At 33.3% G+C, this 18193-nt stretch overlaps 3 protein-coding genes across 3 annotated transcripts; 2 read left to right on the top strand and 1 right to left on the bottom strand.

The window, feature by feature from the left end:
• The first annotated feature begins 5106 nt into the window (after positions 1 to 5106).
• LOC102602593 (uncharacterized) lies at positions 5107 to 8417 on the top strand. Its single transcript, XM_006347098.2, has 5 exons — positions 5107 to 5609; positions 6298 to 6361; positions 6801 to 6965; positions 7326 to 7388; positions 7622 to 8417. The coding sequence occupies exons 1-5, from the start codon at positions 5314 to 5316 to the stop codon at positions 7763 to 7765; spliced, it is 732 nt and encodes a 243-aa protein (XP_006347160.1). The 5' UTR covers positions 5107 to 5313; the 3' UTR covers positions 7766 to 8417.
• A 551-nt stretch (positions 8418 to 8968) lies between these two features.
• Positions 8969 to 11713, top strand: LOC102602259 (pentatricopeptide repeat-containing protein At1g11290, chloroplastic). The gene has a single exon (XM_006347097.2). The coding sequence runs from the start codon at positions 9118 to 9120 to the stop codon at positions 11545 to 11547; it is 2430 nt and encodes an 809-aa protein (XP_006347159.1). The 5' UTR covers positions 8969 to 9117; the 3' UTR covers positions 11548 to 11713.
• A 3101-nt stretch (positions 11714 to 14814) lies between these two features.
• LOC102583955 (putative cyclin-D6-1) lies at positions 14815 to 17186 on the bottom strand. Its single transcript, XM_006347123.2, has 6 exons — positions 16865 to 17186; positions 16673 to 16759; positions 16495 to 16590; positions 16211 to 16412; positions 15977 to 16107; positions 14815 to 15668 (listed from the first exon to the last, which is right to left on the bottom strand). Exons 1-6 carry the CDS (start codon positions 17030 to 17032, stop codon positions 15450 to 15452), a joined length of 903 nt encoding a protein of 300 aa, XP_006347185.1. The 5' UTR covers positions 17033 to 17186; the 3' UTR covers positions 14815 to 15449.
• Between the last annotated feature and the right edge of the window lie 1007 nt (positions 17187 to 18193).

Raw genomic sequence — 18193 nt, 5'->3', positions numbered from 1 at the left:
TTACTTGTTCTCAAATCTCACTTCTCCTTCACCATGAACAACAAAGTGGAAATGTGGAATGAAGCCAAAAGAAGAACAATATGATGTCTTTACTCCTTTTTACCTTTTAGTTTAGGGCTTTGAAAAGTCAAAAGAAAAAGTTAAAATAAATAAATAAGAAAAACGTCTAAATAAAGAAGGAAAGGAGAAAAAGAAAGTAAAAAATATAATTTGACTTTATTGACACTTCTAGCTTAAGGTCTAGACATAGCTAATGCAACCTAAAAATATGGGTATTTGAACCTCTTTTTATTTATAAATTATTAAAAAGATCTATGAAAAGTGGCACATTTTGTTATATTAATTAAAAATTAAAAATGTTAATGTGGATAGAAAAATTTGAACCACAAATCTATAAGTTATGCACCCCCTATTTGTACTTACTTATCAATATACTAGAGCATTCTTTTTAACCTTGGGTTCACCAATACAAATTTAAAAAGATAATTAGAAAAATAGTAGTATTATATAGGGGTTAGGAAGGGGAGGATGGGTGCATGTGAACCCCCTCCCCTTCATATACATACGCCTCTGATTGATTGATTGATGGAATGCCTTGGTTCACTAGGGCCCGTTTGGCCATAGATTTCCCAAGAAACTTGGGAAAAATTTGGCAAATATTGTTTGTCCATACACTTTCTCATTATTGGCAAATTTTTTGGCAAATAACCCAAATTCCCTAAATACAGTTTTTTCTAGTATTTGGGCCAAATCTCATTATTTGGAAAGTTTTAAAAATTCAAATTTAACACCAAACTTTTATCTTTTACAAAAAACACTTTATTTATTTAACACCAACCAACTCAATCAAATCTCCATCTGCTAACTAACTCAATTAATATTTTTTTCTATTATAAAGAGCATACATGTATAAGAGCTTTTATACCCATGCATCTTTTTTAACGATGCGACTATTTACTGTAATGATGCCTTTTGATTTGTTGCGGAAGTCATGAATCTTGTTACGCGACATTTCTATTTTGCTATGTAATACAAATTTATGGTTAGTTTTGATAGTTTTAAAAACTTATGGGCATAAGTCATATTTCTTAAAAAATTGAAATATATTTCCCAAATACTATGGCCAAACACATGGTGAAATTTCACCCAAATCTTCACCCAAATAATATTTGCCAAATATATTTGGAAATCTATGGCCAAACGCTAGCTTAGTTGCGCATCTTTGGACCTTTAATTGATTGCAATTTTTTTTTTCTGTTAAATTAATTTTCACACTTAAGTCGATCAAATTTTATCTACAACATTTAATACGATAAATGTAACTACTTAAAAGAAAAGAAAAATGGAATCTGACCAACCAAAATACTAAAAAAACAAAAACAAAACAGAAATTTTCGATTCGATGGATATCAACGATCATCTTTATTCAAATTTATTTATTAAAAAATTACACAGCACTTCCATGAGTTATTTAATCAAGTGAAAGAAAGTATGTTGAGTGTCAAATGTGAGCCGCTCAAAAAATCTTATAAGATATAAAAATGACATTATAAAAAAATCAGTAAGCAAAAGATTGAGGAAAAACACATTCTCCTAGTCGGCCACAACTAAATACTAAATAGAATAGTGTGGTCAATTTGGTTCATATATAGGCCAACATTTAAGCACTGTAGGGGAATAATGTTGCAACTTTATTATAAAAAAAAAAAGGATTACAATTCATGTGCAATAGTTAAAGGGTAGTTCATCTGAATCTTATCCAAAAGACAACTCATTAGTCATTGTCCACTAGGCCACTTTGGTTCCTACCACTACCACTGCTTTTGCTTTTGTTTTTGTTTTTGTTTTATAAAAATAAAATGATAGACGTAAATCAACTTGGACTTGATCAAGAATCATTTCCAATCTTTGAAAGGTTAAAAGGCACTTAATATTACATTTCTATTTCTAAAAGTTGTTTTTGGTTACCTACTTTATGATATTGTAAATGAACCATCTTCACAACTTGAATTAGAATCGGCTTCTTTAAATATTTAAATTGTTCCTATCTACCTCTTAAGGGTGGGGTGGGGTGGAAGGTTTATGACCAAGAAATAAATATATTTTTGTTATATGCTTTATAGTTTATACCCGTCCAATTTCTTTGTATTGTTACTATTATTATTATCAAGTTGTATTATCAGTACTCAGTAGTAATAAATTAACAATAAAATATAGTACTCCACTCATAGTGGTTAATGAATTGAATCAACTAAGACCTTTTTAATGAATATAATTAAACTCTTGAACTTTCTTTTTAACCATTAAATTTGTTCCCGAAAAACTCCTAGCAATTTGTGTACTAATTACTTTCTCCGTCTTCTATCTGTCTCAAAATAAGTGTCACCTTATCAAAACAAAAATTACTATTCCTATGTTTTTATAACTATACCTTTATACTCCATCTTCTTAATAGTGCTCAATTTTCAGGAGCCGTCTATCAATTAAAGATAGTTTCATAAATTATGCATTATATTTAATGATTTTTTAAGAAAACGTATTTAGATGAGTACTTATGCTATATTTGATTGTTGAAAAAGTGAAAAATCATCAAACAAGAATCTAACGTTGAGACGAAATTTAATTTGTATCATAACTGAAAATAGAAAAAGAGACGTTTTCTTTTGTGAACAGAAATCTACAAAATAGGGTCTGGCAAGTTAGTTGTATTACGTGAAAGGATCATTTACTTGTCAAAACATTTTCTTTGCTTTCGGGTTTGTTTCTTTGTTCATTTCCCTCTTGTTGGGTTCATCCTGTTTCTTGGTTGAAATAAAATCCGACTAATTTAAGATTTAAAATTAATGTGTTCTTTTTATCAAATATAGTAATATACAAATATATTTGAAAATTGAATCATGTGTGATGAACTCGATTGAATTTGTTGCTTCTAACTTTCCTTAGAGGCTAGAGCTGCAACTTATTTGATATTGAATTAGCTCGATGGGTCACTCAGTAATCTTTTATAAAATATTTTAATTAGTCTTATAGAATTCATAAGCTTTAACTATTTTCTCAATTAGACTAATGAACAGTAAAACTTATCAACTAACATTTTCTTAATTAGAATATGTGTTTCCATGAGTAAAATCATAATTTTTCATATTATCTTCCCATCCTCGTCCAAACAAATCAAATATACAAAATAAGAATTATATCATTAGCTACAACTAACATAATTATTTGAATACTACAAGTTAATTAATTCATTATTCATAATATTCCTGATCCCACTTTCATATATAGACAAAATTATAATCTAAAACTTATCTAAAAAAGGATCCAGACATCCAGTAATAAATTATTGGTCTAACAAATTAATAATTTATAATCAAGGAAATCAAAGAACATTTAGTTGATGAGAAATAATGATTGAGACCACAATAATAATCTTATTAATTAGCACAACGCCCACCAAGCATATATAATAATTAAAAAATACAGCTAATAGTAGGTGCAACGTAGGCTGGCTCACAATTCAGACTTAAGTCAACCCCTTTCAACTTATAATTAACCTATTTATTCAGTTGTCCGAATAATTATTAATATCATTTGAAATGGTCCAGGACTTTAAAAGTTCACTGCAATTTTTATTAAATTTTACATTAAATAATAAAGTTCATAAGAAAATAGTACAACCAAACGTAATACAATATCGTATTAGAATTATACTATTAACAAGTTCGTTCTCAGTCATTTCCTAATTAAGTTCACTTATTAAATATAGTTGACTTTTTTTTATTGAATAAACAAAAAAAAACTCATGATCATAAGACTAAATTAATACTCTTGTTAATACAACAATTCACATGATGCATTAATAACTTTTTGGCTCAAATACATCGACAAACATTCAAATTATGACATGTTTCAAATGAGCATCTGAAGAAAAAAAAAATTCAATACATTAAACTTTCGCTATGTGTGGGGTCTAAAACAAGTCATAACACAATGGCCTATTGTAAAAAGTTATTTCCACAACTCGAACTTAGACATATGATAAAATATTTCTATTAGGCACTTTCCTCGCGAATTATGGAGATTGTTATTGTCCGTTCTTTTGATTACTTCTTAATTACTTCTGATCAATTCCAATGTTCTCCTTTTTTTGGATCATTTTCACCTTATTTTATTCTACTAAACAATTGCTAGAACGGAAAATGATTTTTTTTTGTCTATTGCTACAGTATGTTTTTCAAAAAAAATAAAAAATTAAATAATTGGAGTGAATTAGTAAGATAAATAAAATAGAAATCTTCTTATTTCTTATAGTAAAAATAGTTTAAAATAAAATTAGATTTCAACAAAAAAAAAAATTAAATTGATTGGGTGACTTTTTAAGTGAAATATCAATAGTTGAGTGACTTTCTAAGTAAAATATCAATAGTTGAGTGACTTTTGAGTTATAATCATTAATTTCATATTATATTTCTGTATTTAAATGTTAAATTGTAAATTAAAAATATAAGATGAATTTAAAGATATTATTAAATATCAAATTTTGTATGGAATATATTGTAATTCTTACCAAATTTGGAGAGTAGTTTTCTCAAATTAGTTGACTTAACTATGATTATGATATTTATTCATATGATATAATATTGACCTTTAAACTTTAAATATGACACATGTCTCTAATCTAGACGTGCACTTGACGAAATGGAGGAAAGGGGTAATGGAGAGGGGAGCCGGATCCATTATAAATGGTAAACTTATTTCTCACACATAAACTTTTTTGAATTTTTAGTTTGAAATGTTTATAAAAATATTTATCATGTGTTAAAAGATATTTAATTGAAACATGTTATAGTTTGGTCTTATAAATGAAATATGTATGTATTATACCTTTTGTTTTTTCTCCCAATGATGCGTTAATAAATAATGTTAGTAGTACAATAATTTTGACCGTTAACTTGGCAAGTAAAAATCCCTCAAAAGCTATATCCGTGTCACCAGCTGTACCGTCGGGCCCACATCATTATTTATCGCGCCAACCAAAATACCTTTTTTTATTGGCAATAATAAAATCGCCACCAATTATCGAGCCACCATATCCTCCTCTAAAAATAAAATAAAATACACTATAATTATGTTCCACAATATCCCTTAAAAAAACTGTGTCTCGATCTCAACTATTTTAATCATCTATATATATCTCTTCCGTTCTACTCGGCCCAAATATTTCGCCTTAATCCACAATTATACTCTGTTTCGTTATATAATTTTTTTTTAATAGGAAGGAGCAATTTTTGGTAGAGAGCACCCAGATCGATAATGGATGTGTTTGAAAAGAGAGAAATGGCGGCGGAGAAAGCAAGAGGAGGGGAGGAGGAGGAAGAGGGAGAGGGGCAGAGGTTGTTGTCGGAAGGGGTGACGGTGGTGGATTTTGATTTGTTGTGTTCCACGGTGGCGATGCAAGCACAAAAGGGGCAGTGGGTGAAGTTGAATTTGAATGGGGATGAAGAAAATGCTATGGGTTATGATTATGGTGGAGGGGTTTTGAGGATGTGGGAAGGAGAGCTTTTTTGTGATTGTCTTGACGACCGTCGAATTGCTTTTCAGTCTGTTTGGTAAAGTTTTTTCCTCTTATTTTTTTTTTCTAGCTTTTCTGTTATTTGTTTTCCCATCATTTTATTATGTGGGTTTTGGATTTTATTTTGGTTAAAATTTTCTTACTTTTATTGTGTGTTTGTTTTCTGGTCCTCCATTTGTACTTTTTTTCGTTTATTTGGTTTTGTTAATGAAACTTCAAAAACTGGTTTGTTTCTCTCTCCCCGCCGGCCGGTGAAAAAGGCGCTGTAGCTTTTTAGTTTCAAGCTAAGTTGCGTGCACTCTTCACTTTTGATGCCCAAGTACTTTTGAAGAATCCGACATGCACCAGTTAGAGATAGAGGGTGGTTGATTGATTGATTTTTTAATTCTTAGTTTCTAATTTTGGTTTCGCGTTTGAAAATCCAGGATTGGCTTTTTCTTGTCATTTCCTTTTGTGAAATTGCTAGATTCAAAATTGTAAGGCAAACCTTTTTGAGAATGTGCAATTGATTTCAGCTGATAGGGAACCATTACTTATTATCCTCTATTATTAAATGAGGAAAATTAATAGTCAGCCAAATTTGACTTATTGTTGAACAATTCCTTTCCTACTTGAAAAGTTGAATGCTTTACTTGCAAATGAACATTTGCTCTTGTTCTTAATTCATCATCAATTTAGTGGTTGGGATTATAGTGCTGATTTTAATTTTTCTTCATGTATTGCAGCTGCCCCTGGTACAGATTTGGAAAGAATATGAAACGTGCTGGTTTCGGTTCCTGCTTTCTTCAGGTCAATATTTTTCACATTTAAATCCGTACTAGTTGTTGACCTACCCACCCCCTCGAGTTCTTGGCGATCCCTCGTGGTCAAAGTCATCTTTAAATTTGTTTCTGTTATAGTGATTTGCTATCTCCTCTTTAAATTATGTTTTACTAGTTCGCAGTAATCTATCTTATATTGTTAATTTACTTGGTCAACATAGATTGGTTAGGTCTAGAAGGGTCTTAATGATTGTTCATTATATACATATTAATGTGGAAAGAAATATATTGCACTCTTAGTTTCATTACACAATGTCTGGTATAAATGTTTCATGTTACCTGTTTTCAAAATGTTGGCGAGATTAGATTGGAACTGAAGAAAATTTTACTGCTTCGTACTTTAACATTGATTTGTCAGCTTTCCATAAAATACTCGTGTACTGAAACAGATTTATACTGGTCTGCAGGGCTCTATTTATTTGATTCTCACTCTTGTTTCTCTCCTAAGCATTCTGGCGTTCATTGTCACAAAGAAGCACTGCTTTTTATATGTTGGTGGTGCTTTTATAATCTTAGTTGGAGTATATATGGGTTATCACCGCACAAAAATGAGAAACAAGTTCAATATCAGAGTGAGTACTTTAATCCCTATTTTCGCTTTTACTGCTACTTTTCAGTTCTTCCTGTTTGATCATATTCCTAGAGTTGCACAAACTATTTGTGGGAATTGGTTGAATTATCGTATAGCTTGTTATTCTCTAGTTTTAGTAATGGTTTCTCTGCAGTCCAGTTTTTATAAATAATAATCTATCTTCGGTTTTTTCTTCTTAACCTACCCTCTTTATTGGTTTTTACATCTTCTCTTGTATTTTGAGCTACTGAAATGCTGATGAGTGGTAACATATTTGGAAGGACAACAGTATTTTACTTGCATCTATTATTGTTTTTCTTTAACTGTTGTGATAACTCTTGCTCTTTTAATACTTCTTCAGGGTGATAGTTCTTTGGATGATTGCATCTTCCATTTAACCTGTCCATGCTGCACCTTATCTCAGGTTCGTTCTATTATTCAACCTGCATTAAATAACAACAAAGTAGAGTTTCTTTGCCTGGTCGGGTGAAGTGTATCTTGTTGCTTTTTCTCACCCCTCGGTCCCAAGAGAAGCTGAATAAGTTGATTGACTCAGAAAAACACAATCTAAGTCACTCGGGATCTGTAGTTTGTGAAGTTTGATGGCATATTTTGCTTTGTTAATCGATTTTGAATTCTTGTTGTTTTATTGAACAGGAAGCTAGAACATTAGAGATGAACAATGTCCAAGATGGCATATGGCATGGTAGAGGTGATACCATATGCGTAGGAAGTTATTCTGAACTTGGCAAGACTCCATTTGAACTAAGTCCGCCTGCTATTGTGTCAACAAAGTCCTGAACCATAACTCTGCAGAGGGCTTAGGACACAAAAAAGAATGACAATATACGGGTAGCTGTTAATTCTAGAGTAGAGCATCCTTCACATTGTTCTCTCCCATGAAAAGCCAAGCCTACAAGCGCGGTCCAGAATTAGCAACATTCTTTTTCCAGAATGGAAGAATTTCATTAAACTTGCCCATACATACAAGGGTAGAATCTCGTATAGGTTATGGCATGCTAGCTAAGGCACAGAATGCCGGCTGTTTTTTTGGAAGCAAGGCATTTTCCAGCGTTAAAGTGGCAAAATGCTTCAGAAAGATGTGTTTCCAATTTTAAAAATGTATTTCAAATAGGAAACTTGCAAGCAATGTTGTATATATATATTATATATATATGTAATAATAAGCAAGTGCTTCCAAAAAGAAATGAGGGAGGCAGTTGCGTATTAATAACATAGTTGAAGTTCGTTTTTTTTTTTTAGGAAGAGCACAAGCTTTCGTATGTAAATATTCAATTGAGTCAAAGAATGAAGAGATTCTACTTGTCTCGTGAACTAAATTCATGGAGAGAAGAATTCTCTTCTTGATCCTACTTACTAGATTTCTCATTTGTTAATGTTGTGGTTCAATTTACATTGTATAATATACTCCTTTTAGTCTTGGTTTTCTTTACCTTTCTCTAATTATTTCTAATGTACCTGATGAATTTTATGTTAAAAGGTGGAATCATGGACACCCCCTTAAAGTAATTAACGTAGGGCTTTGTTAGTATCATTTTGACAGACATTGGTGGAGTAAATAAACTATTTATAGATTTTTTGAAATTTTTCATCTGGTTTTCTATATTCACATTGAAGCAGCTTGATGAATTTGGATTCACGCCACACAGTGGCGGATCTATGAACGGCTGTGGGGGTGTCACGCCACCCCCGAACTTCGACGGAAACTCTATATATACATAGGTATATATATAATATTTATATAAATATAAAGCATGCCACCCACAGAACAAAATTGACTTGTGGTGCCACGGTAGGAGGACAACTTTAGAAGGTTGAGGTTGCAGGTTCGAATCCCATTTGGCACCCACGGACTCTAAATCTTGAATCCGCCACTGAGTCGCCACACACGGTCCAATTACAAAGGAACAACCTCATTCATTACATCACATTGAGAGGATAAACTATTTATAGAGTTAACTGGTTGATCATCAACCAAAAAAAATCAGGTCTTTCAAGTGATTGCATTGCTAGAAATAAAAGCTAGTAAAAGATAATGAATATTAATGGAGATAACAGTTCGATTATAAACTGCGCTTTGGAAGTGGTACTTTACTCTATCAGTAGATTTCAGTGAAGAATCAGTAAGCTTCATGAGTTTCCCGCTGTTGGCACGCTCCATCACTCCATCACCACCGGCGGCGATTCCGCAGCCGCCGTTTCTATCTCAAAGGGTCCACATCCCATCACATATATACAAACACCCAACAGCAATCCTCCTGGAACTCTGCAATTCCATGAAAGAGCTTCACCAAATTCTCCCTCACATTATCAAAAACGGTCTCTATAAAGAACACCTTTTTGAAACAAAATTAGTTAGCTTATTCACCAAATATGGTAGCCTTAATGATGCCACCAAAGTCTTTGAATTTGCTAAACTAAAAGTTGACCCCATGTATCATACGATGCTAAAAGGCCATACCCATCACTCTAATTTGGATTCTTCTTTGGCTTTTTACTCTCGTTTGAGATATGATGATGTAACTCCGGTAATATACAATTTTAGCTATTTGTTAAAAGCTTGTGCAGATAACTCTGATGTTGTGAAGGGTAAACAGGTACATGCGCAGTTGATTCTTCATGGGTTTTCAGATAGTTTGTTTGCGATGACTAGTGTTGTGAACCTTTATGCTAAATGTGGGATGGTTGGTGATGCATATAAGATGTTTGATAGAATGCCTGAGAGGGATTTGGTTTGTTGGAATACGGTTATTTCAGGATATGCACAAAATGGGATGTCAAAGAGAGCGTTGGAGTTGGTTCTAAGGATGCAAGAGGAAGGGTGTAATAGGCCGGATTCGGTTACGATTGTGTCCATTTTGCCTGCTTGTGGTGCAATTGGGTCCTTTAAAATGGGGAAGTTGATTCATGGATATGTTTTCAGAAATGGTTTTGAGTCGCTTGTGAATGTCTCGACTGCTTTGGTCGATATGTATGCTAAATGTGGGTCAGTGGGTACTGCTAGGTTGGTTTTTGATAAGATGGATTCTAAGACGGTTGTATCGTTGAATGCTATGATAGATGGATATGCACGGAATGGATATTACGATGAAGCTCTTATCATCTTTCAGAAAATGTTGGATGAAGGATTCAAACCGACGAATGTGACTATTATGAGCACTTTACATGCGTGTGCTGAAACAAGGAATATTGAGCTTGGACAATATGTTCACAAACTAGTCAACCAACTAGGTCTTGGTTCTAATGTTGCAGTTGTTAACTCGTTGATTTCAATGTATTGCAAGTGCCAAAGAGTGGATATTGCAGCTGAATTGTTTGAAAACTTGAGAGGAAAAACACTTGTTTCATGGAATGCTATGATATTGGGCTATGCACAAAATGGATGCGTAATGGATGCATTAACTCACTTTTGTAAAATGCATCTGATGAACATCAAACCTGATTCATTTACAATGGTAAGTGTTGTTACTGCTCTTGCTGAGTTATCAGTATTGCGCCAAGCTAAGTGGATACATGGATTTGCTGTAAGAACTTGTTTGAACAGGAATGTTTTTGTAGCCACTGCACTTGTTGACATGTATGCAAAATGTGGAGCAGTTCACACAGCAAGAAAGCTATTTGACATGATGGATGATAGGCATGTTACAACATGGAATGCCATGATAGATGGATATGGCACACATGGCTTTGGAAAGGAAGCTGTTGAATTATTTGAGGGAATGCGAAAGGTTCATGTAGAGCCTAACGACATAACATTTCTCTGTGTCATCTCAGCTTGCAGCCACTCTGGCTTTGTAGAGAAGGGGCACAACTATTTCACGATCATGAGGGAAGAATACAACTTGGAGCCTTCAATGGACCATTATGGGGCAATGGTTGACCTAATTGGTCGAGCTGGTCGGCTGAGTGAGGCTTGGAACTTCATTGATAATATGCCTATCAGACCAGGACTCAATGTCTATGGTGCAATGTTGGGAGCTTGCAAGATTCACAAAAATGTAGATTTGGGGGAGAAGGCAGCAGACAAGCTATTTGAGCTAGATCCCGATGATGGTGGATATCATGTGCTTCTTGCTAATATGTACGCCACGGCTTCAATATGGCATAAAGTTGCTAACGTCAGAACTATGATGGAGAGAAAAGGTATTCAAAAGACACCTGGATGGAGTCTAGTTGATTTAAGAAACGAGGTCCACACATTCTACTCAGGAAGCACTAGCCATCCTCAGTCAGAGAAGATCTATGCTTACCTTGAGAAACTATTTGATAGGATTAAAGCTGCTGGATATATACCTGATACTGATTCAATTCACGATGTGGAAGATGTTGTTCAGGAGCAATTGCTAAAGAGCCACAGTGAGAAGCTTGCTATTGCATTTGGGCTTTTAAATACGAGTGCTGGTACAACTATTCACATCAGGAAAAATCTCCGGGTTTGTGGTGACTGCCATACTGCAACAAAGTACATCTCGCTTGTCATGAAACGAGAAATTATTGTACGTGATATGCACCGTTTCCACCATTTTAAGAATGGAGTCTGTTCATGTGGAGATTACTGGTGATCTGAATGATTGATAACTCTACCAAGTTGTTACCTCATGTTAATTATGTAAAAAACATTTTATTATTCTGATATAGAATAACCACACCACATGGATGCACCATATCTGGAACAAAGGTGGAAAGTCACGACTGAGGTGGAACTGATTTCTCTAACTGGTTAAAGGCTAGATATAGGGGTAGGGGTGCGCATCGGTCGGTTCGGTTCGGTTTTAGGTGTTATTGGTTCGGTTTATCGGTTTTCGGTTTGTAAATACTTCAAACCGATAACCAAACCAATAACATATTTAATTTCTTATCGGTTTTTGGTTAATCGGTTTATGGTACTTAACGGTTCGGTTTTCGGTTTAACCAATAAGAAAATACTCATATATATTATATACACGATAAGAAAATTTTCAAATAAACCATATGATTTTTCCAGCATTTGGCATGAAAGTAATAATCATAAAAGTAACAATCATTTTTCTTGCAAATTTAGACACTAGACACATTCAAAGGAAAAAGTGTGAAAGTAACAATCGTTTAACCATTAACAAAAAGTGTGAAAGTAACAATCGTTTAACCATTAACAATAAGACTAGTAAATTTAGTATAGTCTTATTGGGTTATCGGTTTAACCATTAACAAAATTATAAAACCGGAACCGACCAATAACCCAATAAAAAAATTTTTAGCAAAAACCGTTTAAAAAACCGTTAGCCCAATAACCCAATATCAATAAATCAATAGTGTTTTTTTTGGTTTCGGTTTATTGGTTAAATCGGTTTTTGCACACCCCTATATAGGGGTGTGCATCAGACGGTTCGGTTCAGTTTTATGTAATATCGGTTCGGTTTATTGGTTTATCGGTTTTCGATTTTTAAATATGTTAAACCAATAATCAAATCAATAAAATATTTTTTATCGGCTTTCGGTTTATCGGTTTTGGTCCTTAACGGTTTGGTTTTCGGTTTAACCAATAAGAAAATACTTATAAAAAAAATATATGACTTTTCTAATAAATTTGATGTGAAGACACAATAATGTAACTTTACAAATGCTCATAAAATAGAAACAATAATAACAAATATCTATACAAAAATTAAGAGGAATAAGGTTCTTATTTTAGATTTTAACATTTTTTATAATGTGAAATTGTGAACTCAAAGTCACTGTGAAGTGTGAATTGAAGGCTAAAGGATAAAGATAGTAACTACTACGGTATTGAGATTAATATATAATATTTATGTACAAGTAAAAGTAGTAAATTACTAGTCTTAATGGGTTATCGGTTTATCCAATAACCCAATATTAAAAACCAATACCGAACCGATAACCCAATAATTTTTTTTATAAAACCATTAAAACCCCGTTAACCCAATAACAATAAACCAATAATACTTTTATCGGTCAGTTCGGTTTTTGCACATCCCTAGCTAGATAGGCACCTTCTGAAGTATTGAATTGAGGAATCATCATCATATTCAACAACAATTTGTTCAGGTATTTCCTGCTTACCCACAGAAATTTATAGATACTTCAATTTTGTTCTGCTGAACTTTTTATGTTCTCCCGCTGTTATTTGGATGTTAATCAAGAATTTGGATTCAAATGTTAATTAACTGAAGGAAGAAGAAATTTTTTTTATATAATTATATTGATCTGTAAAGGTTTTTCTTCTAATTTTTTTTAGCTGTGGTTAAAATTGGCAATTCTATGAAATTTATGAGTCACTTAATTAGAGTAACTGCAAAAAACAATTTAAGTTTATTTAGCACTTGCTGATTGAGAAAATGAAAACCCTCTTCTTAAAAAATGAGCATTCTATGTTGAGTGCACTACAATTTTGTAAAATTAATAGGTGTTTCTGTAATAAAGACATGCATTGATATTTTCTGCTTTAAATATCTAGAATTTCCAGGTGTAGGAAATAGGTGTGCTTTGTTCTTCACTCATTGAAAACCAATATTAAGCAGAGTAGGTTAACTGAGCAATAAGGAGCGGATATTTAATATGAAAATATGTGGAGCTCATTATGTATGGTGGTTTTAGCTCTTATAATTGTATTCTTATTTGTATAGTTGTCATCCGGCAGATTACGAAATTCAAAGATCTGGCTATGTTGGTATCTCATAATAGTCAAGCTAAGATTTTTGAAGGGCCTTTACAACCAGTAAATATTTGATGAGTAAATGTGCATATTAGATGCATATTCTTTCTCTTTGCCTATTGTATCACAGAATGCATAATGTCTTTATAGTACTTAACCTTCTAATCCCCTTAAAAAGAATCTATGGTTACATGATATTACACTTGTACATTAACATGAGAAAGTTTCAAAGTTATATGTTTTTTTCTCCTAGGCATGGTTATCTGCAAGTAAATTAAGTGTCAGTTTGACAACATTTGCGGCCTACCTGGAAGAACTGACAACGAAAAGTAGTATACTTGGTTCAAGAAACACACAATGATACTATTGCACACTTGGCAACAAGTGGAATATCACTTTTGAACGCCATCTCACTTTCCAATATTTGGAAGTTTAAAGAGTAAAGATTCCAGTAAACTTCAAGTAGAATCTCTTGGTTCTGCTGGATGTCCTGAAGAATTCAACTGACATCTCCTATCTGTGGTAGTGATGCTTTTCAATCTAGAATTTCCCAAATCAGTGTTGGTTCGAGGCATAGCCCTTAACACAAGAAAGGTTCAATGTGGAAGACTGGCAAATCCAAGTAATATTTAGCACTATGTCATATGAAGAGCCCTTAATTGCACTTATCATATAGTGACTTATTTCAGATATCCGAGTGGTGCAAAATAACGGGTAGGGAAAGAGCCCCAAGTACCTACAATCCTTTAAGCTTTTACCAGTGCCTGGTAGCTGAGGGTGTCATCTTTTGTATTAGTCTTGTTGTAAGTCATATGTAACAGAGGGACAGCAAAGCTGAAAGAGTAGCTATATGCAGAATTACAGACAGGTTTAGAAATGGTTGATTATGAATTTCAGAAAATAAGATGCCCTGGGACCTCTTTAAGTGTAGATAATGATTTTGTAACCTCTGTAAAGGCAACGTTATGTTACTGTGGATGTGAATCATTTGGGTTGACCCATAGGCATGCCTAATTTTGTGACTTCACAACTTTTACTGTATCTAAAGAGTGATTGCAAATTACAGCGATTAAGAAACAAAAACTGCTGGAACAGTTTTAAATAAAGACCGACATTTCTACTGAATTCCGTTAGTAAATAACGAATGTACTTCAAGATTGGAATAGAGAAAGTGGTTGTTGCATGACATCTGCGCCTCTAGGAGGGAGAAGAAAAGGAGTTTTGCTATAGAACACCAATAATTTACTCCATCCTCTGTAGAAAAAAAATAATAATCTCGTAGTGTTGCTTTCAAAGAAGTTAATGACAACATGTCTTTTGTCCAAAATTCAAACACCTAGCTGAAATCTGCATAATAACAACGTTTCCTCTCTCCAAGCCCCACTCGAACCATATTATTCATCACTCTTAGCCCCCACTGGAAAGTGGCAAAGCGAAATACAGTAAGCTTCTCTTTTTCCATTTTTTTTTCTACTGGCACTGACTGCACATAAAACTACAAACTTATGTAAATATTCAGCTTCACAGTACCTCCCTTATCTTTGTTCGGTTCCAAAGAACAAAGATTCTTTTGAATAGTCTATAACATAAAAGTACAATGAGCGAATTTTCTCTACACAATTATGCGAATAGTGGAACCTATAGAGATTGTGCATCTAATTCGTTGCAATTCTACACTGCTCTGATTTAGTTTAGAGTTCAATTCATTCAAAGGTCCTCCACTAATTGTTCCCACTCGAACAAAATTGCTATGCACGAGGCAACAAAATCAATGAAAACAAAATAGGGACGCTGGTACACTGTCTTACTATCTTAGCACCACTGAACCTGAGAAATCTGGAACGTTCGATCATCCCTTGAATCACTCAATCTCCGCTTTTTGATGGTGTCCCTATCCTGATTTGTGTGTGTCTCGCATTGAGAGCTTGTATGTTCACACTTCAGAACACTTTTTGGCGTCAACATACTACAATACTCCCTCCCTTCTATCGGCATTTCCCGCATTACAGCCAAAGCATTCATAAGCTCCTCCTACCATCGAGTATAATTCCTCAGTTAGAATTGCAAATAAAAGAAGAAAGTACAACTAACAAAATGATAAATGGAGAAAAAACGTTACTTATAATACAAGAAAAATAATAGTAGTAGTAGTTTTTGGTCTTAATTGTTTAGAATAACGATTTAGTTCTTATTTATATCATCATTTAGAAATTACACCTAAACTAATGTACTACTATAAAGTATTTGGAATATTAGGAAAAGTCGGTCAAAAAATCCAATAATAGTAGATGTATCATATAAAACAGAGACCATTTTATTTTTATTTAAAGAAGACTTACTTTATTTGAGTATTGGCTTTCTGAAATTGCAGTTAAGCAAGAAGAAAATTGCAAGGTGATCAACTCCTCAGCTGCACACAGAAGCGCAGATGCTGCTATTATTGACGGTTTGTACTCAAAAAGCTTAATTTCTGCAGTAAATTGTAAACATGCCTGGCATTAATCAATGGTTAAGACAGCATTTATTACCTAACTAATAACATAATTTTGAAATTAGTAGAGAATTAACAATACCGTATTGAGTACTGAAGATGATATCTGAAGCTCGTTGTTTAAGAGACTGAGTCAGAGACGAGTCAACGAGTTTTAAAAACGAGTTGAAGAAATGCAGAAACGAGAAAGGCGTGATGGATCTTAGTCTCCACTTGAGAGTATCGAGAATCAGCGATTCCATGCGGTGAATCGATTGAGCGTCAAAATTTAAACCTACATCTCTCTGTTACAGTTTTCAAACTAAGTCGTACTGAATCGAAATTTTAGCAATGTTGAATACTGTACAATATAGACTCACAGTTTACCTGAATATCGGACAGTGATAAATCGACGTTCCTCATTTTTGCGGCAAGAGAAAGGCTAACAATGACGAGAATCCGTACAATCCATGGCTTATTCTCCTGAAGTAAGTTTCATATAATTCTCAGCAGATTTTCAACAATTTCATTACACTTCTATGAGAATGAAATGAAATCCGTTTACCAGAACTGCTTGTTTGGAGAGAAAACGATCAATGTAATTGACGGCGAGGTATGCAATATAGCCATCAAATTTGTAAGAACTTTGTACCTGCAAAAATCACAACCAATGAGACGTACAATTAACTGCAATTAAACTCTGAAAATGCAGAACTGAGTAGGACGAAAGCAGTACAAAATTATGAAGAGTGTTTACTTGAGAAATAAGGAAAACAGAATGGCGGCGAAGGGAAAAGCGAACATCGGTAGATTTGAAGTCGAGAAACGACGGCATGTGATCGGACTCGTTCGCAAAGAGAGCTGAAACGGCGTCGAAATGGTATTCTTCGAAGCCCGTTAATGGATTATGTAGATCGAACTCCATTTTACCTTTTGTTAATCAGTTGAAGTATAGTACTACTGGTATGAATTATGCGGCAATAAAGTGAAAGGCGTAAGTGAGAGCGACTGGACTTGTTGAATTTTGTTCAGTCAGAATGTATGAAAACAGAGCACTTTACTTTCTGAGCTGCAACAGAGAGAAGAAAAATTATAGTAATAGCACATTCCCAATCTTCATATATATAGGCTCCTACAAAGCTATAAGGTTTACAAAAAAGTTAGGTACAACTGTTGCTGCACATAGTACAAGTCTACATAGAAGTTGGGTGAAAATTGAACATTACTAATTGTTAGCTCATGAATTTAGATAATCGAGTTCATAAATTATTTATATATATTAAGTAATTCTTTTATGGAGTTTATTTTGCTTATTTAGAGGACTTAGATTGAAATAATGATGCTATTAATAAATTGTAGCATGTTATATGGAGAACGTCATAATCTTTTTGGCATATGATAGGAGAATAACTTCTAATTGAAACTTATGTAGGGGAAAAAGGATAAATATAGAATATCTAGTTGGGGGTCGTATTTAGATCGAAACAACAAATTAAATTGAAGAATTTACTGCCCATTATAGAGGAAGTTATTGTTTAAATCTTTATTTAAAACTCATTTTATGATGAAGTTGGTGCCTTGGTTGTTAGAGGAATTAAGATCTACTTTTGTCTAAAGAGCTGTAATCCTTTATATCTTTTAAAGATGTCGGTAATTTCCTAAGTATACACATTGTTGGCACGATATTAATTTAAGTTAGGCACGTAAAATCATTTTAAAGTTTCATCTTGAAGAATCCACCGTTGTTTTATGGTCATATTTCTAAACACATTATGACGTGATCAGATTTGTTAAAATTATTACTGTCTATTAGACCTTTGGTACTTCTTTTTGAATCGCCTTAGTTTTCAATACATAACTTTGCCATAAATTGACTTATGCGACAACTTATTTTCAACATTGAGTTATGCACATCAACAAACCTTATATGAGAATCTATTACTCTCCCTCCATTTCAATTCATTTGGTTTCAACTTTACATGGAACTTTAAAATTAAAATCTTGTAATCTTAAATAAAGATATGTAAAATTTACCTCGAGTCAAAAAGAAAGTATAATAATATTTGGAAATAACTATATATGAAGG

This window comes from Solanum tuberosum, unplaced genomic scaffold (assembly GCF_000226075.1).
Source record: "Solanum tuberosum cultivar DM 1-3 516 R44 unplaced genomic scaffold, SolTub_3.0 scf00083, whole genome shotgun sequence".
Taxonomy (NCBI): domain Eukaryota; kingdom Viridiplantae; phylum Streptophyta; class Magnoliopsida; order Solanales; family Solanaceae; genus Solanum; species Solanum tuberosum.
This window is presented reverse-complemented; position numbering and strand designations above follow the sequence as displayed.